At 46.9% G+C, this 25234-nt stretch overlaps 1 protein-coding gene across 4 annotated transcripts in view; it reads left to right on the top strand.

Annotated features, from left to right (window-relative positions):
- pold1 (polymerase (DNA directed), delta 1, catalytic subunit) overlaps positions 1–25234 on the top strand; it is a 139456-nt gene that overhangs the window by 67654 nt on the left and 46568 nt on the right. For all 4 annotated transcript variants that reach the window (XM_038783515.1, XM_038783513.1, XM_038783514.1 and 1 more), the window contains exons 18-20: positions 21741–21836; positions 23300–23437; positions 24415–24590. In XM_038783515.1, the coding sequence (XP_038639443.1) occupies positions 21741–21836; positions 23300–23437; positions 24415–24590 (410 nt within the window). The remainder of the gene's footprint in view (positions 1–21740; positions 21837–23299; positions 23438–24414; positions 24591–25234) is intronic.

Here is a 25234-nt window from a genome sequence, read left to right as displayed (position 1 = left end):
TAAGCGGAGAGTGGAAAATCACAACAAAATGGAGAGACCTTTTTGTTAAAAGCTTAATCCTTGACTGTAGCCTTTTGTTTTTGTTTATTGGGTTCTCAAGCACATATCACAGCAGATAGTACTTCAGAATTTTACTGCGCTGAAGGGATCAATGGGTCTCTGCTGCTGTGTGAAAGACCTGTGGACTTAATGTTGTTCTCCCAGTTCTGTCTGCCAATGCCTCAAGTTGACGTGGTCGGGACAGCACGGTAGCACAGTTGCTTCATGACTCCAGGGCCCCATGTTCGATTCCCGGCTTGGGTGACTGTCTGTGTGGCGTCTGCACATTCTCCCTGTGTCTGCGTGGGTTTCGTCCGGGTGCTCCGGTTTCCTCCCACAGTCCAAAAGTGTGTAGGTGAGGTGGATTGGCCATGATAAATTGCACCTTAGTTTCCAAAAAGGTTAGGTGGGGTTATGGGGAATAGGGTGGAGGCGTGGACTTGGGTACTCTTTCCAAGAGCCAGTGCAGACTCGATGGGCCGAATGGCCTCCTTCTGCACTGTAAATTCTATGATTCTAAGTCTGAGTGCCCCCTCTGACAGCCCTTCTTTCCCATTCTGCAATCCCACTACAGCAGTGTGGGAGCGTCGTCGCTTTCAGTTGATATTACCTTTGTAATGCTGACCACTTGCCAAGCACCCTGACCCTTTGCTAGGGTGCAGTCCTGAATGTAATCGATGCACCAGTTAATATTGTAAAACCGTACAGCACTAAAGGAGGTGCCACGCTCTTGCAATACACAGGTATGAACGAAAAAATGGGACTTATGGGGTGGAACTCTCTGACCACCCGCAGGGTCGTGGAATCCCCTGGGGCCGGCGTAAATCCCACCCCGCCGATCGGCGTGCCCCCCGCGACGATTCTCCGCCCCGCGATGGGCCGAAGTCCAGCCGCTGTCAGGCCTTTCCCGCCAACATGGTATAAACCACCTCTGTGCCGGTGGGATTGGCGGCACGAGCGGGGCCCACCAATCGGCGGACTGGCCAGTGCCGAGGCGGAAGAGACTCCCTCCACCGCGCATGCGTCGGTGGTGACGTCAGCGGTCACTGACGCTCTGGTGCATGTGCAGACCCGCGCCGACCGGCGAAGGCCTTTCGGCCAGCCCCGACGCCGATCGACGTAGCGCCAAAGGCCGTTGGCGCCAGTCGGCGGAACGGGAGCCACTCCGGCGCGGGCCTAGCCCCTAAAGGTGCGGAGAATTCCGCACCTTTGGGGAGGCCCGAAGCTGGAGTGGTTGGCGCCGTTCCCCTACGCCGAGTAGGGGAGAATTTTGCCCGTTTAGTTTTCAACCCGAAATGGACACTTTCCTGTCGAGCAAAATGGAGTTGAGGGGCCAGGCGACCTTTTCTTACCTTCCAGTGCACGTGGAACTACAGGATCTCCGTCCATCTTCATGTCTGGGCAAGTCGTGACTAAGTCATTAAAATGCAAATGACCTTCCTGGCCATATCTTTTGAGAAGTCATTAAAGTGCAAACGACCCTGACTGTGGTTAATGGCAGCATTCCTCCACCTAATCAAAAAGACTGAGTTTCACAATAATGTCGCAGACTCTTTGTCTCCAAATTCGGAAACCAGAAAATGTGTGTGAAAAGCTCTATTTTATCAAGATGAATGACACTTGGGCTCCATTATCTGTCAATAGCCTAATCACCAGAAACTATTTATGGGGATGATGGAGAAAGATGCGCTGGCCACATGACAGAAACAAAGTTTCTTTTTTTATATAAATTGGGAGTACCCAATTTTTTTAACCCCCAATTAAGGGGCAATTTAGCATGGCCAATCCACCTACCCTGCACATCTTTTTTGGGTTGCGGGGAGTGAGATCCACGCAGAGAAACTAGGTTTCTGATTAGATTTAATGAGGCATATTCTGAGTGGACAGATCAGAAAAATCTAGACCAGCGAAGGGAACGAACCCTGCCTGAGAAACACCCGTAGGCCGAGACTCGGATTGACGTTGAAATCTCTGCCTGAGGAGTCGTACCAGGGCTTCAATACTGCACCTCGACTAGAGTAGAACAAAGGAAATCTGTCACTGTGAAAATAAAACAACGGCAAATCTGTTCCTCCGAGACTACCAGAGCTTTTTCTTCAGTAGATTTTTAAAAAAGGATGACAGGCTTCAAGTCTCTATCCCCAGGAAAAGCAAGTTGGATTGGATTAGATTGGCATATTGTCACGTGTACCGAGGTACAGTGAAAAGTATTTTTCTGAGAGCAGCTCAACAGATCATTAAGTACATGAAAATAAAATAAAATGAAAATACATAATAGGGCAACACAAGGTACACAATGTAACTACAGAACAGCGGCATCGGGTGAAGCATACAGGGGTGCAGTATTAATCAGGTCAGTCCGCAAGAGGGTCGTTTAGGAGTCTGGTAACAGCCAGATTTAAGTGTAACTGAGAACTCTTGAAAAACCATAAGACCCAAACGCATGCTGCTTTTATAATCACAGTCATTTCTTGAACATGAGAGTGAGTTTAATATATTCAGGTGTTAGACTGTTATCTTTTAAAACTTGTGAAAAACATATAATTTGCCTGTTCCTGAAAGTTACTGCACTTGCAGATTTAAACACATTTTGTTTAAAACTCTGCTCTGGTCACTTGAGAGGGGAAAAAAGGGGAACCATCCCTACCATCTCTTCCCTGACCGTAATGAAGGTCACCTAGCCTGTACTGCTCTACATAAGAAATAGGAGTAGGAATAGCTATCAAACACATCAGGTCTGTTCCGCTGTTCAATAAGGTAATGGTTTCAACCTCACTTTCCTGCTTTGCCCCCTTCAACGCGCGAGTCCCTTGTAAATGAAAAACCCTGTCTAACTCAACCTTGAATAGATCTAATGACTCGACCTCCACTGCTCTTTGGCAGAGAGAATTCCAAAGATTCATGATCCTTGGAGAGGAAATTCCTCCTCGTACATCTTAAACGAGAGACCCCTTATTCTGCAATTCTTCCCCCAAGTTGTAAATAAGGGGAAACATGGACGCAATTCTCTGGTTCTGAGTCCCGTGGCAGTGGATGGGAAAGTGGAGTGTTTGCCGCTGTGACGGCTGGCAGGGAACCACGCCACATCATCCAGCCCCAAACTCATTAATTATGTACGGGGGAGGGGGGGGGTATTGTGTTGGGACTTTTATGATGGCACAGGTCCCACCATCATATCTGGGTGCCGTGTTGAAAAGGCGCGCAACGTCACCGAGCCATCATTGAAGAAAGGAGATGGACCTCCTGGAAAAGAAAATGAATCTCCAGGAACACGGAGGTTTTAAGATTGACCGTCTCGGTGACACTGAATCTGGAGGAACCAGTTGTAGCTGATCTCCCCCCCCCCCCCCCCCTCCCCCCCCCCCCCCCCCCCCCCCCCACACACACACACACACACTCCAGGTGCTGCGGTGTTCCGGTGTCCAGGGTTGTGACGGCCTGAACTCTGGAGGCAGCCCAATGCATTGTTCCGGTGATTCCCGACTTTGGGTGGCACGGTAGCACAGTGGTTAGCACTGTTGTTTCACCGCTCCAGGGACCCGGGTTCGATCCCCGGCTTGGGTCACTGTCTGTGCGGACAGTAATAAAGATTATTATGCACGTCACATATTCCCAGACGTGTTTGGCACTGGTGTGTTTTTGTCGTGGAGAATCGGGGGGTGGGATTCCTGTTGGGCCATCATCTGCATCCATTAGCGAGATGAAAATCAGTTTCACATCAGACTCTAGCGGGTTTCCCGATTCGCCGAGGCGAGCACCAGCAGAGCATTCAAGCCGGCGTGAAACAGATTTTTGGGCTCCTGAGGCACCCCCTGCCTGCCGTTGATGCTGCTGGTGGGGCCAGGGCGGAATTCCATCCATTATCCTCGCTTCTACCCTCAGAATCAAGCACCCTTAGAACTGTTTCAATAAGGTCACTTCTCATTCTTCTAAACTTCAATGAGCATAAATAAATAATAATCTTTATTGTCACAGGCAAGCTTACATTAACACTGCAATGAAGTTACTGTGAAAAGCTCCTAGTCGCCACATTCCGGCGCCTGTTCGGGTACACTGAGGGAGAATTCAGAATGAGCAAATTAGCTAACAGCATGTCTTTCAGGACTTGTGGGAGGAAACCGGAGCACCCGGAGGAAACCCACGCAGACACGGGGAGAAAGTGCAGTCCGCACAGGCAGTGACCCAAACCAAGAATCAAACCTGGGACCCCGGTGCTGTGAAGCAACAGTGCTAACCACTGTGCTGCCGTGCATTGGCCCAACCCGCTTAACCGTTGCTCATATTCCACCCCTTCATCCCAAGAATAAGTCTGATGAATCTTGTCTGAATTACAAGCTTAAGTGAATCTGTGGAACTCTTTGCTGCAGAAGACTGTAGACGCCAAATCACTTGAGTGATTTTAAGACGGACGGATTGATTCTTGATAATAAGGGAATCAGGGGTTATGGGGAGGAGGCAGGAGAATGGGGATGAGAAAGATATCAGGCATGATTGAATGGTGGAGCAGACTCGATGGGCCGAGTGGCCTAATTCTGCTCCTATGTCTTATGCTCTTAAAAGATAACCAGAACTGTATGTAGTACTCTAGGTATGGTGTCACCAATGGCCTACATCCCTACTTTTATACTCCGTCCCCCTTGCAATAAAGACAAACATTCCATTTGCCTTCCGAATGGCTTGCTGCAGCTGCATGCTAACATTTTGAGATTCACATACGAGGATACCTAGACTCCTCTGAAAAGCAACATACTAGCAGCTCGCTCCCATTTAAATCATATGGGGTTTTTTTCCACTCTTCCTACCAAAATGGGTTATCTCACATGTTCTCACATTATGCTTCATCTGCTAAATGTTTGCCCACTCATTTAACCTAGCTTTATGCAGACTGTCGACCTTGCAACTTGCTTTCCCCCGACTTTGTATCGTCAGCCTCAAACAAAGTGCGTGAAAATGATCAATTATTTAGCTGTTAAGTGAGAAATGTTGGCTGGGACAGTGGGGGAAATACTACCGTGCTCATTTCGAATAGGCACCAAGGGGTCTCATCCGAAAGCTGGCACCTCTGACTTTGCAGCACTCCCTCTAGACTGCATTTAACTCATTTGAGTGAGACGCGGGGCCCACAACCTTCTGACTCCGTGTTGCGACTCTACCAACTGCACCATGGCTGTTGATTGCTATTTGAGGAGCTCACTGGCTCCTTGAACTGGAAGCCGTATGAATTTTCAAATAAACGTTTGATGAGGTAGCGCACAGGAGGCTCCTTAAAATCAGTGCACTTGTCGCAAAGGAAATGTGGCTGCAGGACGGCAAGTTAGTTGAAGAGCAGAAAGTGAAGGAGCTGATCTCCCAAGGCCAGTCGGAGTGGAGCAAACCTGTGTTGGTACAAATTGTGTGCCTTTCGCTTCAGGGTGAACCAAAGCACTTTAGAGCCAACGAACCTTCAAGCGGTATAGTCACTGTCATGTTGGCAGGATGGTCGCCGATTTGTATGCAGAAAAGGAGCGATACAAATTGGAATGGCAGCGCTGGTTCTCTTCCATTAGCGCTGCACCGGCGTTGATCTATGTTATACGTCCTGCAATGGGACTTGAACCCACAGGCTCTGATTCTGATGTGAGTCCTTCCATGGCTTCGAAGTTCTCTTGCAGCCTCATTAATTGCCTCCTTTCTAGTGTCGAGCTCTATTCCCAGAGTGCTTGCCATGACTGACTTGCACACCCTCGGACGCTTGTGCTTTTTTTTTTGTTTGGGACGTGGTAGCTGGAATCGCACGCATTACTGCAAGTGACATACTTCAGTCCCCTATTCGGACAAGATTCACATTTCAATAGGGCTGATAGTTATTTTGCTCTTTCCTTGCCAGTGTCTTAAGAACCACTTCTTACTGCGATCTTAGCAGCCAGATGGAAGCTGTCTCAACCCTGAGCTTGGGTTGCTCGGTGCGCCGATTGTCAATGGTTTACTTTAACAAGCCCCTAACCGCAAACTTTCAGCTTGATGATTGGGAAAGAGATGGCTGATGTAAGCCAAGTTACAAAAAAGAAAATTATGCAATTTAGGAGCAGATTAATGTGCCTGTGTTGTAAGCCCCTTGATGTACATGGGTGGGTGGGGGTAGGGTGGGGGGGGGGGGGGGGTGGAGGTGTGTGGGGTGGTGACTCTGCTGTGGTAGGGGTGCTGCAAGGAATGTGGCTGCTGCAAATGGGTTATTTAGTTTTAATGCAAGCAGGCCTCAGGAAACGGACAGTTTCCAGCTTTCCTGTGGTAAAGCCTTGCTTCCTGCCTGATACAACTCTGCTGGTATTTGTACTGCACAGTTGGGCTTGGGGCTCTGTTGCAAAATGGATTGCAAAATTGGTTTGAATTTCAGTTGAAATCATTTTCCCCTCTATCTTCGACCGCTCCGCACTTGCTCCTTGCTGGGGGGGGTATTTACACACCTGCCAATGACCCATGTGCGTACTGTATGGGTGTATTTGGGTGCTTTCCTACAGCAAGGTGGGCTTTATGGGTAACATAGTGGTTAGCACAGTTGCTTCACAGCTCCAGGGTCCCAGGTTCGATTCCTGGTTTGGGTCACTCTGCGGAGTTTGCACGTTCTCCCCGTGGCTGCGTGGGTTTCTTCCGGGTGCTCCGGTTTCCTCTCACAGTCCAAAGATGTGCAGGTTAGGTAGATTGGCCATGATAAATTGCTCTTAGTGTCAAAAAAAGGTTAGGTGGGGTTACTGGGGTACGGGGGTAGGGTGGAGACGTGGGGCTTAAGTAGAGTACTCTTTCCAAGGGCCGATGCAGACTCGATGGGCCGAATGGCCTCGCTCTGCACTCAACGTTTTATGATTCTAAGAGAGCATCACGGCCCAGCCTGATCCTCTTGTTACCTAACGTTTACACGTGCTTACTCATCAGAAAGCGAACGTTGAAGGATGAGTGCCAACCTCCAGTGTCATTGCCTGGTACAGGGCAATGATCAAACATTTTTCACGCACCCTTTCAGCAGAGGTGACTGGACAGCAGGCTGAAAATCTCACCGGTTTTTCAGTTCATGGTGCGAAAGATTTCAAGTCCAGTTTTACTCCTGTCATCAAGGATGAGATCGATAAACTAGCTCAACCTGGGGGTCAGCAGAAGATGCATGCAGTCGGAACCAGATTACTGAACTCCTGGGAACCCTTAGTATGAAATTACTCTTTGCTTGCAACAGTTAACCTTTCTGCTATTGTGAAAAGGATTTTTATTTTAAACTCAGTTCATGTCAAGTTAATAGGTAGTTTGTAATCTACACCCACAGAGCTGGGGACACATAGGCATTCTGTCAGTATGTTTAATAATAATCTTTATTGTCACAAGTAGGCTTACATTTAACACGGCAATGAAATTAATGTGAAAAGTCCCTAGTCGCCACATTCCTGGCGCCTGTTCAGGTACACAGAGGGAGAATTCAGAATGTCCAATTCACCTAACAATCACGTCTTTCGGGACTTGTGGGAGGAAACCGGAGCACCCGGAGGAAACCCACGCTGACATGGGGAGATCGTGCAGACTCCGCACAGACAGTGGCCAAGCTGGGAACTGAACCCAGGCGCTGTGAAGTAACAATGTTAACCACTGTACTACCGCGCCTCCCCTGGATTCATTTGATTTGATTTATTATAATTGTTGCGTGTATTCATATACTGTGAAAAGTATTGTTTCTTGCATGCTATGCAGACAACGTATACCGTACATAGGGACGGGCGAAGAGACTTTAGAATGTAATGTTACGGTCAGAGATAAGGTGTAGAGAAAAGATCAACTTAATACGAGGTAGATCCATTGAAAAGTCTGATGGCAGCAGGGAAGAAGCTGTTCTTGAGTCGGTTGGTACGTGACCTCAAACCTTTGTGTATTTTTCCTGACAGAAGGAGGTGGAAGAGAGTATGTCCGGGGTGCGTGGGGTCCTTAATTAAGGCGTGGTTGCCTTTCCGAAGCAGTGGGAATTATAGACAGAGTCAATGAATGGGAGGCTGGTTTGCGTGATGGACTGGGCTACATCACAACCTTTTGTAGTTTCCTGCGGTCTTGGGCAGAGCAGGAACTATACCAAGCTGTGATACAACCAGAAAGAATGCTTCTGCAAAAGTTGGTGAGAGTCGTAGCTGACATGCCAAATTTCCTTAGTCTTCTGAGAAAGTAGTCGTTGATGGCATGTAGTCTCAGTTGTATTTGTTGCCCTGTTTTGTTCTCCTTTCTTCCTCCTCTTCTGAAGGCCGTAACAGAAGAAATATTCAGTTCCATGGGCGCCCGCACCTCTCCTGTACTATAAACTAAGTAATCATTCTTCGAGGTAAATTTATATTTTGCGTATTGTTAAGAAAATACGGTGGTGGGGCAGCATGTGGCGCAGCGGTTAGCACTGGGACTGCGCCGCTGAGGACCCGGGTTCGATCCCGGCTCTGGGTCACTGTCTGTGTGGAGTTTGCAAGTTCTCCCCGTGTTTGCATGGGTTTCACCCCCACAACCCAAAGATGTGCAGGCTAGGTGGGGCCATGCTAAATTGCCCCTTAATTGGGAAAAAATATATAATTGGGTACTCTAAATTTTACAAAAAAAATGTTTGAACATTCTGAACTTCTTTAAATGTTCCCATAGCTTATTTACCGCTATACATTTTTAAAAAGTATTTTATTGCAAACGTATACGATAACAGCATCCCAACAATGTTGACAGTTTGTACATCCCGCCCACTGCCCCCGATGAGCAGCTCTTGGAATATAGTCATGAACGGCCTCCACTGTACCTTGAAGCCCTCTTCTGACCCCCTTAAGGCAAATTTAATCTTCTCCAACCGGAGACACCCATGCAGGTCTCCCAGCCAAGTCGCAGACCCTGGTGGCGCATCTGACCTCCCAGTTCAAAAACATCCATTGCCGGGCAATCAGAGAGGCGAAGACCACGACATCGGCTCCCTTCCCTTCCAGCAGCTCCGACACCTACAAAACCCCTGAGATAGTCATCATGGAGGGTCCGGCTTCACCTCGGCCCCCACTATCCATGCTAGGGTTCCGAACACCGCCTCCCAGTAGCTCTCCAACTGCTCGCACCCCCAAAACATGTGAGTGCGATTTGAGTGAGTCCCCGCTCCACTTCCCGCATCCATCTGCTACCCCCGGAAAGAACCCACTCATCTGAGCCTGAGTCATGTAGACCCTGTGCGCCACTTTAAACAGAATCAAGTTCATTCTGGCACAGGAGGAGGCTGAGTTCCCTCGCCCCAGAGTCCCCATCCTATCTCCCTCCCCGACTCCTCCTCCCACTTCCACTTAATCCTTTCCACAAATGCTTTGTCCTGCTCTCCCAACCGTCCCTATATGTCCACGATCCTGTCCTCCCCAACCTCATCTGGGAGCAGCATTTTCTCCACTAGCTTCTACTAGTTGGGGAACATAGGCAGCTCCTTTCGTGCAAAGTCCCACACCTGCTAGTATCTGAACTCACTCCGCTTTGGCAACCCAGCGAATTTGTCCCCGAGAGTGTATCCTTGACCTGCTCCACCCCCATCTCCCCCACCGCCGGTACATCCATCCCATGTAAACCTACGGTTCCTACACAGTTGTGTCAACACGCCGACATTTGATCCAACTGGAAGTGCCTCCTCAACTGATTCCACATCTTAATCATTGACTCCATTCAGGGATTAGTGCCTCCACCTTCCGGAAAAGGCTTCAGGGGGAAAGATCAGGAGGGACTGAAAACAAACTGAAACCTTGGCAGCACATTCATCATCGCCACTTGCAGCCCCCCCCCGCCAATGTCAAGTGCAGCATTTCCCACCTTTTAAGATTATCCTTGACGTTGTCCACTAACCCTGTCAAGTTCCACCTATGCATCCACCTGGCCAACTTCCTTGTGATGTACCTCATAGCACTCGTTCCCTTCACTTTCTCCGGCAGACCCACAGTACGGCCACTTTTGTCGCCTGGGCCTATTCCCCTAGTCCTCCACATTTGTCAGTAACGAGTTCCACAAATCCCCCAGAATTTCCACCTCCAACAACACAATACGGTCACTGGTTGGCCACCACCATCTTTGTCGCCCCCTGGGTCTCGAGGTGCTTCATTCCCGTTCCCGCGAAGAGGTGCCACTGCCCCTTCAATCACCGTTGACCAGTAGGTCTGCATCTCCTTCCTTTGCTGCCGAATCCCCTCTTTAGTGAAGCACATCAATTGCTCCATCTGCAGCTTTCCCGTCGACGACGACCCTTCCCACTACGCCGTTTTCCTAATTGGTGCTGAGCCACGAGTCTCCTCCAACTCTTTTGCCAGGTCTTTAGCTGTCTTCAGCCGCACCTGATAGCCAGTAGTGATGCTATATTTATCTGGTTATAAATACAGCGGTCAGTATGGTCTAGAGTCGCCAGGTATCTTTCTATACCGCCACAAGGTTCAAACCCGAATACTGATCAAAAAACCAATATACCAGTTAGTTAGTTCAAAGTCAATACTATTTATTACACACACAGTAATATCTACTCATGCACAAAATACCATAAACTAAACTATCTCTAACGCTAACGCCTATACTTAACTTCGGGTGCCCACTCAGTCAGAGGAACAATGGCCGTTCGGATCTGAGGCTGTTGGGTTCGAAGATCTAACAGGAGAACAGCTAAGGTCGTCCGTCTGATAGCGAGCGTTGACCTTGGACTTACTTGCTTCTGGTGTAGCTGGTGGACGGGTGTCTCCGCTTCGAGAGCCGAGTCCAAGAGAGCGATTCTCTCTCGGGCGGCGGCTTCTTATACCAAAAGGGGCTTTGCACGCTTTTGGGCGGGCCTTGAACTTGGCCCCGATTAATTGGGCCGTATCTTGATCACTCGTATTGATCTTGACAAATAAAGGGTGCCCTGATAACTGGGCTTGTCTTAGGTGGCCGTTGGCCTTGCTTTGTTTATGCTTTTGTAAGAAGTCTTACAACACCAGGTTAAAGTCCAATAGGTTTGTTTCAAACACGAGCTTTCGGAGCACTGCTCCTTCCTCGGGTGAGGAGCAGTGCTCCGAAAGCTCACGTTTGAAACAAACCTGTTGGACTTTAACCTGGTGTTGTAAGACTTCTTACTGTGCTCACCCCAGTCCAACGCCGGCATCTCCACATCATTTATGCTTTTGGTTTGGGGAACTGGCGCCGGGGTGTCTGGAGCCAGATCGGTTGCTTGAAAGTCTTTCCTTTGTTCCCGGAGATTGGCCATCAATATGCTAATTGCCTTACAGTTTCTGTCTCGGCTGGGAGTTGCCTTCTCAATATGCATCCAGGCTCTGTGCCTGCTTGCTTTCCTGACATTGTCCATATTTCCCTACAGTCATTGAGATCATCCATTTTGTATTCTGGAAGTGACAGTCCCAGATGGCTACAGTAGACATGTCCATCCAGGGGAAAACTTCTTCCCCTACACTTTCCGCTCCACTTTTCCACCTAATCTACCCGGAACTCTGGTAAAAAGGACCAAAACCAACACCTTTAAGCAGGAGCTGCCCTCACTACATGGCCGTCACCGGGAGTCCACTATGCTCTTTAGTCTTTTTATCAAATCAATCCTAGCTAGCTCTCCCCTGATGTCTTTGCAATTGCCTTTAAGCTTAAGTGCTTGTTTGGTGAGTATATCGCTGTAATATAGAATTCAATTGTATTATGATCACTTTAGGTCATTGGAGCTAGGTTTAGTAATTTTAGGCTTGTCTTAGCTGCATAAAATGTGATGCGGTTACCTCCTGTGTGTAGGCTGTGGTGCAGGATTCCCTGGCCCATACCACTACCAAAAGTTTTTCAAACCTGAAACTGTGTCTTGTGTTTGTTGGTTAACTCTTGATCCCCTCGTATTTGTATTGTAACACTTTCAAACCTGTGACCACATTAAACATGCTCTGGTCCCGTCTGATGTGGCATAGATCAAAGGCAGAGTAAAGGTTCCTCTGCACCCTTGTCTCACTTCTGATCATAGAAAGGGAAATTAAACCGCATCAAGATCGGGTCTATGATACGGTTTCATGGTACTAGCAGTGCTCACATATTTGGTAGTCAAATAATTTTCTTCATAGAATGTGCAGGCCGTTCGGTCCATAATAATAATAATCTTTATTATTGTCACAAGTAGACTTACATTAACACTGCAATGAAGTTACTATGAAAATCCCCTAGTCGTCACATTCCGGCGCCTGTTCGGGTACACTGAGGGAGAATTCAGAATGTCCAATTTACCTAACAAGAACATCTTTTGGGACTTGTGGGAGGAAACCGGAGCACCAGGAGGAAACCCACGCAGACACGGGGAGAACTTTCAGACTCCGGGCAGACAGTGACCCAAGCGGGATTCGAGCCTGGAACCCTGGTGCTGTGAAGTGCTAACCACTGCTACCGTGCCGCATTAACACAGTAGCATTATTCATTTCTTGTGGACCATCTCTCTCTCTTCCCCTTTTATATGTTCTCATTTGAGATTATATTCTCATTTGAGGCTGTAGCATCATAAGGCTTGGGGAGCAGTGGGTGAAACCCTTTTGTGTTGCTTCTATTTTAGAAAGGACTTCTACCGAGGGCAGCATGGTGGCCTAGTGGTTAGCACAACCGCCTCACGGCGCTGAGGTCCCAGGTTCGATCCCGGCTCTGGGTCACTGTCCGTGAGGAGTTTGCACATTCTCCCCGTGTCTGCGTGGGTTTCACCCCCACAACCCAAAAATGTGCAGAGTAGGTGGATTGGCCATGCTAAAATTGCCCCTTAATTGGAAAAAATAATTGGGTAATCTAAATTTAAAAAAAAAAAGAAAGGACTTCAACCGTATCTTGTGGAGTGTCCGTGGAAAAGCTGGAAGCAATGGGTCACGTGGCAAAATACTTGATTTTGTACCTTCCACCTTCAGTGTATCCGCAAGGCAGGATAAGAGACCGACTGAACCTATTCTTCTCACAAAGAAAGCAGTGAAGCAAGGTTGCTTATGCTGTTCTTCGTCTCTGACAATGTATTGGTGTTGTCCAAAAAAGTGCAGGTTAGGTGGATTGGCCATGCTAAAAGTGTCCCTTAATTTCCAAAGATGCACAGGTCAGGTGGGGTTTCTGGGGTTGCAGGTTAGGGCAGACGAGTGGGCCAGAATGGGGTATTCTTTCAGAGGGCCAGCACAGGCTCGATGGGCCGAATGGCCCCCTCTTGCACTGTGGCCATTCTATGGTTCTTCGACATATGATCTTTCGTTAGCTAGTTACATAGTTACATAGAACATACAGTGCAGAAGGAGGCCATTTGGCCCATCGAGTCTGCACCGACTCACATTAAGCCCTCACTTCCACCCTATCCCTGTAAGCCAATAACCCCTCCTCACCTTTTTGGACACTAAGGGCAATTTAGCATGGCCAATCCACCTAACCTGCACGTCTTTGGACTGTGGGCGGAAAGCCATGCAGACACAGGGAAAACGTGCAAACTCCGCACAGGCAGTGACCCAGCAGGGAATCGAACCTGGGACCCTGGCGCTGTAAAGCCACAGTATTAACTACTTGTGCTGCCCAACGTGCTGTGAACAACGAGATTCAATCAAGGGTGCCATTACAAGCAAACCTGTATCTGCGTGCCCTTTTTCGGCAGAGGTGACGAGACAGCAATGAGCAGCATGAAAACGTAACTAATTTGTCACTCACCTGATGCAGACACTCGGGAGGCTAATTGTACCGTCATCCTGGATGAAAGCAGTAAACTAACTTGGCTTGGAGATCAAAGCAGATGATGTGCACCAGGTCACTGAACCACTGGGAAACCTTCGCATGAAATTACTGTTTTCCTACAACAGTTAATCTTGTTTCCTTTGTGAAAGAGAATGTTGACTTAAGGCCAACTAATATATAATTATTAGGTAGTTTTGTGCTGTACACCTGTAGACCTGAGAACTCAGTGGAGAATGTCTCGCGCTCCTTTTAGCTCTAATCATTTTCTCTTCGTGGATTGGATCAATTGTTCCATTAAGACACTTGGTCCCAGTTGCATATTTTCTGCCACCTTCCCTCTTCCTTCTGAAGGCAGTAACGGAGGCGAGGTTCAGTTCCATGGCTAATCCAATTAGCCATTCAACTGTGAGCTCATTTTCCTCGCCTCGGCCTTTGGCTAAGGTCAAGTGTCAGATCCAGCCCAAGGTGAGGTGCGACGTTGTTTCTTGTCAGCTTGGTGATCTTGTTTGTCCCTCTCGTGGAGACCCAAGAATTGGATTCAATTTGAATTGGTTTTTGGAGCAAGCACTGAGATGGATTAAGGGGCTTGCCGAGTCCACCCTGTGCTTTGGCTTTGCAATATTAAGAATGGAGTTTGCTGTCTCTATCCATTATCCTCATTAGCAGGAGCCACTGGATAGTATTAAGTGGCTGACCTACCCTGTAGCCCAGGGCCTTGTCTCCCTTCAGTGGGTTTCTTCCTGCATAACCCTTGCTTGTGCACCAGGGATGGAAGAGCCTTTCCCTGCTCGTGTACTCTTAATATGCTGGATCATATTCGCTCAGCCGCTCCTCTCACATGAAATGAAATGAAATGAAATGAAAATGGCTTATTGTCACGAGTAGGCTTCAATGAAGTTACTGTGAAAAGCCCCTAGTCGCCACATTCCGGCGCCTGTCCGGGGAGGCTGATACGGGAATCGAACCGTGCTGCTGGCCTGCTTGGTCTGCTTTAAAAACCAGCGATTTAGCCCAGTGAGCTAAATCAGCCCCTGTGCACATTCAGTTTAGCTGACACCAGTTGAGCACTTCCGTGCAGATGAAGAGAGAATGTGCCTAAGAGAATAACGGCTTTTCCTGCCCAAGGACCGTAGAAGTGCACAGCACAAAGAGGAGGCCATTTGGCCCATTGTGTTTGTGCTGGCCTTCTGTTGGAAACGCCCAAAATCATCTTTGTTTTTTCAAAACTGGATTATGGGTTGTGAGCATCACTGGAGAATGGACATTTGTTGCCCGTCCCTAATTGCACTTGAGAAGGTGGTGGGGAGCTGCCTTCTTAAACCACAGTAATCCATGTGACGTAGGCACACCCACAGTGCTGTTAGGGAGGGGAGTCCTAGGATTTTTGACGCAGAGACAGCGAAGTAGCAGGGGTTCAAGTGGTCGAGGTTGCAAGTTTGGAAGGTGCTGACTCCTCCATTCTTCCTTTGCACTTCCTTCACTTTAAGTATTATCCATTTTTTTCAATGGGTGCAATGGGTTTTATTTTTTAAAAACTCCCTAATGCAAAGCATTTGATGCTGCATATATTTTTCCTAAATCTATTATTTCCTCTCCTGTTTGAAGGTTTGAGGAAATTGTAGACTCTCAAAATCTTTCTCAATTAAACAATTGAACCTGTATTAAATGATCTCTTATCCAGCTCTGCTTGCTAGTTCCTCAAATAGTTCCTCATAACCATGTATCTGTGGTAGCATTCCTGGTTCTGTGAGGAAGAAATTGGAAAGAGGGAGATTTTTTTGATTGGTTATCCTCGATACTTCCAACGAAAGCAATGTCTAGTTTGCTCCGTCTGAAACTTTTTCTAATTTAGTCTTTTGTGAAAGCTGAATTGTGTTCCTGATGGTAGAGGCTCTTAACATTTCTCCATGACCCTGAAAGGTAATTGTGATAATCGTTGTCTTGAATCTTAAATGTTGTTTAGCTTTTCCCACTTGCTTCCTCCGTTATCTCAGCAAGTCTCCGTCAGTTGTGGAAGTGGAAACTGGAAATGCTGATGATATGCAGCAAGTCAGTCCGCATCTCCCAAGAGTAAGGATATTAACATTTTTGGATGCACGTACCTGATCTGAGCTTACTTGATAAGAAAAGATTTTAGCAAGGTTGGGAAATGAGGAAGGAAGGAAATCAGCAAGTACTTCAATCACAGTGAGAGTATTAATGAGTTGAATGACTTGCAAAGTGCCAATTAGTCTCATTTCAGTCATCACTAAAGTCATGGAAGGAATCTTGCTGGCGCACGGTACTGCTTAACCACTCCATTTCGAAAGAAAGGAGCAAGGTGCAGTAGGGGAGCTGACATTAAGATGTCTCATTGCGCTTTTTTCCGGAGTGGTGTCAAACAAAACTTTGAGAAGCCGAGGCTTGTGAGATATCGGGGCGGGTTACTAAAGGCTTGGCCAAAGAGGTAGGTCAATATCGAATTGTTAAATGCAATAATGGATTTTGTACGCGGAGTGATAAATGTTGAAACACTTCTGGCATTGACATGTGAACCTCAATGTAAAGATAGCTGTTTGGTATTGCTGTGGACGGCGTAAGTGCTAACCTTTGCACTTTTCCATTTCGGATCGCCTCAGTTCGATTGTGAAATAAAGGGACTGGAGTGTTCTGAAAGATAACTATAAGTGGCTGTGAGACTGTCCAGTGATGTTGTCCGAAATCCTTCTCTCTCTGCCACTCTGTTGAAGATTTGGGCAGCAGTAGCAGCAAATCGTTCTGTGTTTTTTTTTCGCTTTAAAGAAAGACACTGGTTTGCTGAGTAAATGTTGAGGGAGGGCAGCACGACGTCGCAGCATTTTGTGCCGCACTGTGGAATGTGGGCATCTTGCTCACAACTGCTGACTTCCCTTTCTTGGCCACAATGCAGTGAGGTGGTGCATATGGGAAAGGGGAAATCGGACTGAGCATCACCGTTGCATGCCACTCGGTGGCTGGCAACAGAGCCAGGTCTGTGCTCGGTCACTAATTTCTCCCCGGATGTTTTATGTGACAAAGGGTGAGGAGAGAGCAACAAAACGTTCTCTAAAGCAGTGCGATACCAAGCCAGGACTGAGAATCGAAGTTTCCTCCGCTTGTTGACTTGAAGGCTTCGATGTGAATCGAGATTGGAAGTCCTAAGAAATTTATGAGATGTTTGCAGGCATCGCAAAAAACCTACTCTAATCCGGTGCCAACTTAATTTCATTTCGGTCGTGGGTTGGCTTACATACCGTTATGTAGAACCTCCCAACAGGCCATTTAGCCGAGATGGTGTCTGCCAGTGTTTATACTCCAATGAGCCTCATGCCACTCTGCTCCATAACCCTTCATCTTCTCTCATCAGGTCTCTCTTTGAACTGCTCTATGTGGCAGTGGCATAGTGGTATTGTCGCTGGGCTAGTAATCCAGAGACGCAGGGTAATGCTCTGGGGACCTGGGTTCGAATCCCACCAGGGCAGATGTTGGAATTTGAATTCAATAAAAACCTGGAATTAAAAGTGGGGCAGCATGGTGGTTAGCATAAATGCTTCACAGCTCCAGGGTCCCAGGTTCGATTCCCGGCTGGGTCACTGTCTGTGTGGAGTCTGCACGTCCTCCCGCTGTGTGCGTGGGTTTCCTCCGGGTGCTCCGGTTTCCTCCCACAGTCCAAAGATGTGCGGGTTAGGTGGATTGGCCATGCTAAATTGCCCGTAGTGTCCTAATAGTAAGGTTAAGTGGGGGGGGAGTTGTTGGGTTACGGGTATAGGGTGGATACGTGGGTTTGAGTAGGGTGATCATTGCTCGGCACAACATCGAGGGCCGAAGGGCCTGTTCTGTGCTGTACTGTTCTATGTTCTAAGTCTAATGACGACCATGGAACCATTGTCGATTTGTTGATAAAAACCCATCTGGTTCACCAATGCCCTTTAGGGAAGGATATCTGCCGCCCTTACCCGGTCTGGTCTACATGTGACTCCAGATCCACAGCGATTTGATTGACTCTTAAATGTTGGCCCGACCAGAGATGCCCACATCCCACGAACGATTAAAGTAGAAGAAAAATTCTCAGCACTTGGTGTGAAGAAATTCCTTTTAAATTCTTTACCTGATTTGTTAGTGTCTGTTGTTTTGGACTCGTCCACAAATGAAAACATTTGCCCCCGTCCAAATTTCTGAATCATAATTTGTAAAGGTTTTTCTCAAGTCTCCTCTTAGTCTTTCATGATGATTTCATCCCTGCAATTCTAAGAAGTCTTTTCTGAGCTATTTGCGGTGCTTCAGTAACCTTTTTTGTAGTATGGAGGTTAAAGCTATGCACATTACTCAATGGCCTAACCAGGGTTTAGTACAAATTCAGCATTGCCTCCCTGCTTTTTATTCTATTTTTGAACAAATTAATCCCAGTGCTTTGTCTGCATTCTTTTTGGCCTCGTCTGTCTACCATAAGATGCAAGAGCAGAAGTCAGCCATTCAGCCCATTGGGTCTGCTCCACCATCTCCCCCATCCAATAAGATCATGGCTGATCTGATATGATCCTCAACTCTACTTTCCTACCTTAACCCGTAACCCTCGATTCCCTTACTGATTAAAAATCTGTCTATCGCGACCATGAACACGCTTAAAAATAATAAAAAAATTTAGAGTGCACAATTCATTTTTTCCCAATTAAGGGGCAATTTAGCGTGGCCAATCCATCTACCCTGCACCTCTTTGGGTTATGGGGGCGAAACCCACGCAAGTACGGGGAGAATGTGCAAACTCCACACGGACAGTGACCCAGAGTCGGGATCGAACCTGGGACCTCAGCGCCATGAGGCAGCAATGCTAACCACTGCGCCACCGTGCTGCCCTGGCCTTGAACATACTTAACGACCCAGCCTCTACAGCTCTCTGTGCTAAAGAATTCCCCAGATTCACTACCCTCTGAGAGAAGAAATTCCTCCTCATCTGTCTTGAATGAGTGACCTTTTTTTCTGTAAAAATATACTTTATTTGTAAAATATCTGAAAGAACGTTGCAAACATTTCAAAGTACCAACCACGCAAAAAATATGCAGGTTCTCTGCATACAGCATGTTGCACTCTTGAGGTTCAATACAGTCAAAGAAACATTACAGACATCTCAAAATGGTAATTACAAATGGTGCAACAGTATTTAAGTTGTCTGCATAGATCAATTGCACTCTGAGGTGCTTCCATACAATTGCGGTACATGTAATATTCACCGTATACATTGAACGTGTGGCATACGACCTGAGGGCGTTCTATTCCCTTCCCTCAGTTCACTATGGTTGAAGGGTCATAGACAGCGACCGTCTCCCAATGCACCTCTGCATTGGCTGCCCCAAGCTTTAGTGCATCCCTCAGCACATTTAGATTTATTGTCACGTGTACTGAGGTACAGTGAGAAGTATTGTTCTGCGTACAGTCCAGTTCATGGAAAAACATAGGACATACGATAAATACGCAATGCAAATACAAAGACATAGACATGTAGTCATGAAGCATGTATAGTGCTAACAACAATAGTGAAGATGCATAGAGAGATCAGTTCAGTCCATAAGAGGGTCATTCAAGAGCCTGGTAACAGCGGGGAAGAAACTGTTTTTGAATCAACTAGCGCGCGTTCTCAGACTTTTGCATCTTCTGCCCAATGGAAGGGTCTGGAAGAAAGAATAACCCGGGTGGGAGGGATCTTTGATTTTAGGGCAGCATGGTAGCACAAGTGGCTTCACAGCGCCAGGGTCCCAGGTTCAATTCCCCGCTGGGTCACTGTCTGTGCGGAGTCTGCACGTTCTCCCCGTGCCTGCGTGGGTTTCCTCCGGGTGCTCCGGTTTCCCCTCTCAGTCCAAAGATGTGCAGGTTAGGTGGATTGGCCATGATAAATTGCCCTTGATGACCAAAAAGGTTAGGAGGGGTTATTGGGTTACGGGGATAGGGGGGGAAGTGAGGGCTTAAGTGCGTCAGTGCAGACTCGATGGGCCGACTGGCCTCCTTCTGCACTGATGTTCTATGCTGCCACTTTCCCAAGACAGCGGGAAGTGCAGACAGAGTCAATGAATGGGAGGAGGTTTTGTGTGATGGACTGGGCTGTGTTCACGACTCTCTGTAGTTTCTTAACGGTCTTTGGCCGAGCAGTTGCCATACCAGGCTGTGATTCAGCCAGATAGGATGCTTTCTATGATGCATTAGTAAAAATTGGTAAGAGTCAATGTGGACATGCTGAATTTCCTTAGTTTCCTGACGTAGTAGAGGCGCTGTTGTGCTTTCTTGGTTGTAATGCCGACGTGGGTGTACCGGGACAGATTCTTGATGATATGTACACCGAGGAATTTGAAGCTATCAACCATCTCCTTGGCACCATTGATGCAGACACTGCTGTTTATGATACTTTGCTTCCTGAAGTCGATGACCAGCTCCTTAGTTTTGCTGACATTGTGGGAGAGATTGTTGTCTTTGCACCACACCACTAAGTTCTCTCTCTCTCGCTCCTGTACATAGCCCTGGGCGTTGAAATTTGTCAGTGTGTCACACGCAACTCTTTTCACTGGAAGACTAACAAGTTTCGGGCTGACCAAAGAGCGGCTTTCACTGCATTAAGCAGCAATTATGTTTGTCTCGTTGTGCGTCCCTGGGAAGAGCCCGTAGAGCACAAGAGTCCTGTGTCACGGAGCTACTCAGGATGAACCTCGACAAAAAACACCTCGTCTCACGCCGGACCTTCTTTGCAAGTGCACGTTCCACAAGGAGGTGAACAACAGTATCTTCCCCGCCATAGTCACTTCAAGGCAATGTGGGGATGGGGTGAGACTCCGAACGAGTAGGGAGGATCTGACGGAGAAGATCTTTCTCACCTCCGAGCAACCACTTGCTCTGTGATTATGTTGATCCATTGCTACTTTTAGCAATTTGTGTATCTGTATTCCAAAATCTCTGTGCCACTCTACCACATATAATGATAATAATCGTTATTAGTGTCACAAGTAGGCTTTCATTAGCACTGCAATGAAGTTACTGTGCAAATCCGCTAGTCATCACACACCGGCGCCTGCTCAACTACACTGAGGGAGAATTCAGGATGTCCAATTCACCTAACAGCACATCTTTTGGGACTTGTGGGAGGAAACCGGATCACCCGGAGGAAACCCACGCAGACACGGGGAGAATGTGCAGACTCCGCATAGACAGTGACCCAAGCCGGGAATCGAACCTGGGTCCCTGGCGCTGTGAAACAGCAGTGCTAACCACTGTGCTACAGTGCCGCCCATAAATATTTAGTTTATTCTAAGGAATAAGTGACTTCCTTATTCCTCCTGCAAAATAGACTGCCCACAATTTGCTGTAGTGAAATTAATTTGTCATTTATCGATCCATACTGCATGCTTTCCCATATTCTGGTGTGATCTTCAACATTAGGTGTACCCTTTCCCCAAATTAGGTATTTATGTAAATGGTAAGTTACAGTGATTCCGACACACGTTGCTGTGGAACACCACTTCCCATATTCTGTTAATCTGAGGAACTTTCCACACGCCTATACCGTGTTTTCAGTTTTGTGGCCATCTTTAGACGTATTGTGTTACCTCGCCACACGTTCTGGCCACGGGGCATCGAATTGAAGGGCTCCTGAAAGTCCACGAGGGACACATCCACTGGATTTCCTTTTCCCAACCCTTTCTGTCAATTTTTAAAAATTCGGGTGAAATCACAATGTCTCTCTCAAATTCAGTAGGCGTCACTCATCTGAGATTGGGGCCGGGGTGCATTGCTGGGGGAGTAGCTGGAGATTTACCCTAACGTCTCATTTGGCGGAGTGCTTAATACTGGCATTTGGTGCCCAAAATGGAGGTTTTAACATTCCCTAGCACGTTTTACGCCATGTTTTACGTTCAAAAAGAAATCACACCATTTGCATCTGTGTATCTTTTGGCAACTGACTGTTTACCGGAATAATAATACTTTGTGCCGCTACCATGTGAATGGATTTTAAGCTGCGTGCTGGTGTTTTTTTCCAGAGCGTTACTGGATTTGGCCGACAAATGATTGAAAAAACAAAACAGCTAGTTGAATCGAAGTACACTCTTGCAAATGGCTACAACGCAGATGCTAAGGTAAGAACTGGTCCATTTCCCTCTTCAGCGTGCACACCACACGGTTCAAGAACATGTTCTGAAGGTTCAAAATCTCTGGGAAAAGATTCACCACCCAACATCTAACCTAACCCTATATTGGCATAGTTTTTAAGTGCACGACTCCTAGTCCTGTCAATCTGCTAAACTCTTATTAACAGCCACCACATCCAGCCCTTTCATCATTTTACATGTTGACTCGGGTTCATTCTAATCTAGTGGTTCTCGGACGCTGTCAAAGTCTTTTCCAGGTGAGTATGGCGAGGGGTTTGGAGGAGACCAAGTTGCCTCTGTTTTTAAACTCGTCTGACGTTACGCAGCCTGCAACGATCCGGCTACCTCTGCGTATTCAGCTCAGTTAGCTACCTCAGGCAGAATGGGCATTGTGAGGGTGGCGCAAGTGGTTAGCACGGTTGCCTCACGGCGCCGAGGTCCCAGGTTCGATCCCGGCTCTGGGTCACTGTCCGTGTGGAGTTTGCACATTCTCCCCCTTATTTGCGTGGGTTTCGCCCCCACAGCCCAAAGATGTGCAGGCCAGGTGGGTTGGCCATGCTAAATTGGAAAAAATGAATTGGGTAATCTAAATTTATTTTAAAAAAGAATGGGCATTGTAGGGGGAAGGAGGAAGATGTATGAAAGTGACAAGTGCAAGAACAGAAAACGAGAGGAGAGGAAATGATGCGTGTGGGGGAGTTGGGCCGGAGAGAGAAAAGCAGCGAGGGAACAGGAAAGGAGCAGGGAGAGCGAGAAAGTGGGAGAAAAGAGATCAACTAAGTCAGCCGAAAACACAATCTAACATGGGATCTTCTGGCCTTGTGGGCCTGGTACTATGCTCGATGATGTCCCGAGGTCACGATAGGTGCAATATAAATGCAAGATTCTTTTTCAAATTGTTGATCACAGTGGTCATGCCAACAAAATCTTTTTTAAAATTTTTTTATTATAAATTTAGTACCCAATTATTTATTTTTTTCACAATTAAGGGGCAATTTAGAATGGCAATCCACCTAACCCTGCACATCTTTGGGTTGCGGGGGTGAAACCCATACAGACATGGGGAGAACGTGCAAACTCCAGACAGACTGTGACCCAGGGCCGGTATTCGAACCCGGTCCTCAGCGCTGTAGTCCCAGTGCTAACCACTGCGCCACGTGCCGCCCTATGCCAACAAAATCTTAACACGAGGCTTAAATCCAAATTGCCATTATTTTGCACACATCACAATTCGCCGAAGTCCGACATTGGATTCTTGGGGCAGTTCATTCCAAACCTCAAGGCCTGAAAAGTCGACCGTCGCGGGCAAGTGAATAAGAAATAAGAGTGTTAAAAGGTTTGGGCCTTCAAATATTGAATTGCTGTACCTCGGGTACCGCAGTTGACTGTATTACCACCCAAGGGGCTTGGCAGTGTTTTATCCCTAGTTCCCCATCTTTTTTTAAAATTAGATCATTTACGGTGACACCGATTCTGTGATGTGTAAACTGGGAACGGAGACCGTGGCTGAAAGCATGGCGTTGGGTCGCGAGGCAGCAGAGTGGGTCTCCAGCCACTTCGTCCCTCCTATTAAGCTGGAGTTTGAAAAGGTGAGTGGGAGAAGCTAATGTGACTTTTTGTTCTTTATTTGGTTCGGAGGAGTCTGAAAGTTTTGCGGAATTGGTCTACTCCTGTTTAGGGGCAGCAGCACAATATAAAGCATGGAAGCACATATTTGCCCTTTGGGCGCTCAGTCTCCACTTCCTTTCTCTTTCAGCGTTTGAGACCATATTTGGACCCTTTAAAATCTTTTAAGCAAAGTTTTGTTTTAAAAGGGTAAAAGTTGTTGCACTCCATACCAAATTGAATTTAACCCACTTCAAATCAGCACCACTCTGGTGCCGATGTTCAAGCTGTTTTGTGTTAACATTTACGTTTGTTTTGCATCCATAAAGTTGTTTTATAAAACCATGGAGATTATTTTACTTTTGAAGTTATTTCACGGTGTATGTTCTTTTTTTAAAATACATTTAGAGTACCCAATTATTTTTCTTCCCAATTAAGGGGACAATTTAGCGTGGCCAATCAATCTAACCTGCACATCTTTGGGTTGTGGGGGTGAAACCCACGCAGACACGGGGAGAATGTGCAAACTCCACATGGACAGTGACCCAGGGGCCGGGATCAAACCCAGGTCCTCTGCGCCGTTGGCAGCAATGCTAACCACTGCCCCACCGTGCTGCCCTCCTTTTTTTTTACATCGCTCAGAACGTGAACTTTAGAGCTGGGAATTTGACTCCTAAACCTCTCCATCTCTACCTCTTGTTCCTCCTTTTAAATGGCAATTAAAATACCCACCCCTTGACTAAACTTTTGATATGTGTCCCTAATATCGCCTTCTGTGGCTTGATGTCAACCTTTGTTCGATAACACTCCCATGGGGAACCTTGGTGGGGGGAATTAGTGCATTTTGTTACAGGATGTCAAGGACAATGAGTTTGGCTTTTCCATTGGAAAGGTAATGTTGACTAACCCTTCCCCTTTACCAGATGGCGACAGATAATCCTTTTGCAAATGTGTATTTTAGGTATATTTCCCATATCTGCTGATCAACAAGAAGCGCTACGCCGGTTTATACTTTTCCTCCAGCCCAAACACCCATGATAAGATGGATTGTAAAGGCATCGAGACAGTGAGAAGGGATAATTGCCCACTGGTAGCCAACCTTATCAATACCTGTCTTCAGAAGATTCTAATTGACAGGTAATTACAATCTGCATGATTTTCTATTTTAAAAAAATCTCAATTGGGAAGATTTACTTGCCCATTGAATGTGATTATGTCGCGTGTAATGAGATGTGAGACCTGAGGAAAGGGTCGATTGAAGATTGCAGTCACTGCAAACAATGTCCTTTCATCTCCAAGCTGAAGATTGAATTCACAGCAGAAAGGGAGGATGGAGGTCCCCGAACTCCATGTTAAATCTTTAGCACTTGAGATCATAGTGAAAAAAGGCAGGTTTTTTTTTTAGTTCCCAAGTAATTGACGTTGGTCGTGGTCTCACCAATTCCGTTCTTAAACCTGTGCCTCATTCAGAAGACACGACACTCCGGCCGAATTCTGACTTTGTCGTTGGTGTATGGTCAGAATGTTGTATCGACTGAGACAGTTCAAAGCAACTTTTCCTACTTTGCGTATAATGAGTCTCCTGTGCTTTGCAAAATCTCCTGCCAATTAGGCCATTAAAAAATCCAATTAGACATGTAGACAGTCCAATTAATCTTAACCATTAAATAAAGTGTCTGGTTGGTATCTAACTGATACATGGTAAGTGATGCAGCATCAGAGTCTGTACTTAAAGTTTGAAAGATTTGATAAGACTTACCACTTGAGGTTTGGAAGCCATT

The sequence above is a fragment of the Scyliorhinus canicula genome, chromosome 23 (assembly GCF_902713615.1).
Source record: "Scyliorhinus canicula chromosome 23, sScyCan1.1, whole genome shotgun sequence".
NCBI classification, from domain to species: Eukaryota; Metazoa; Chordata; class Chondrichthyes; order Carcharhiniformes; family Scyliorhinidae; genus Scyliorhinus; species Scyliorhinus canicula.
This window is presented reverse-complemented; position numbering and strand designations above follow the sequence as displayed.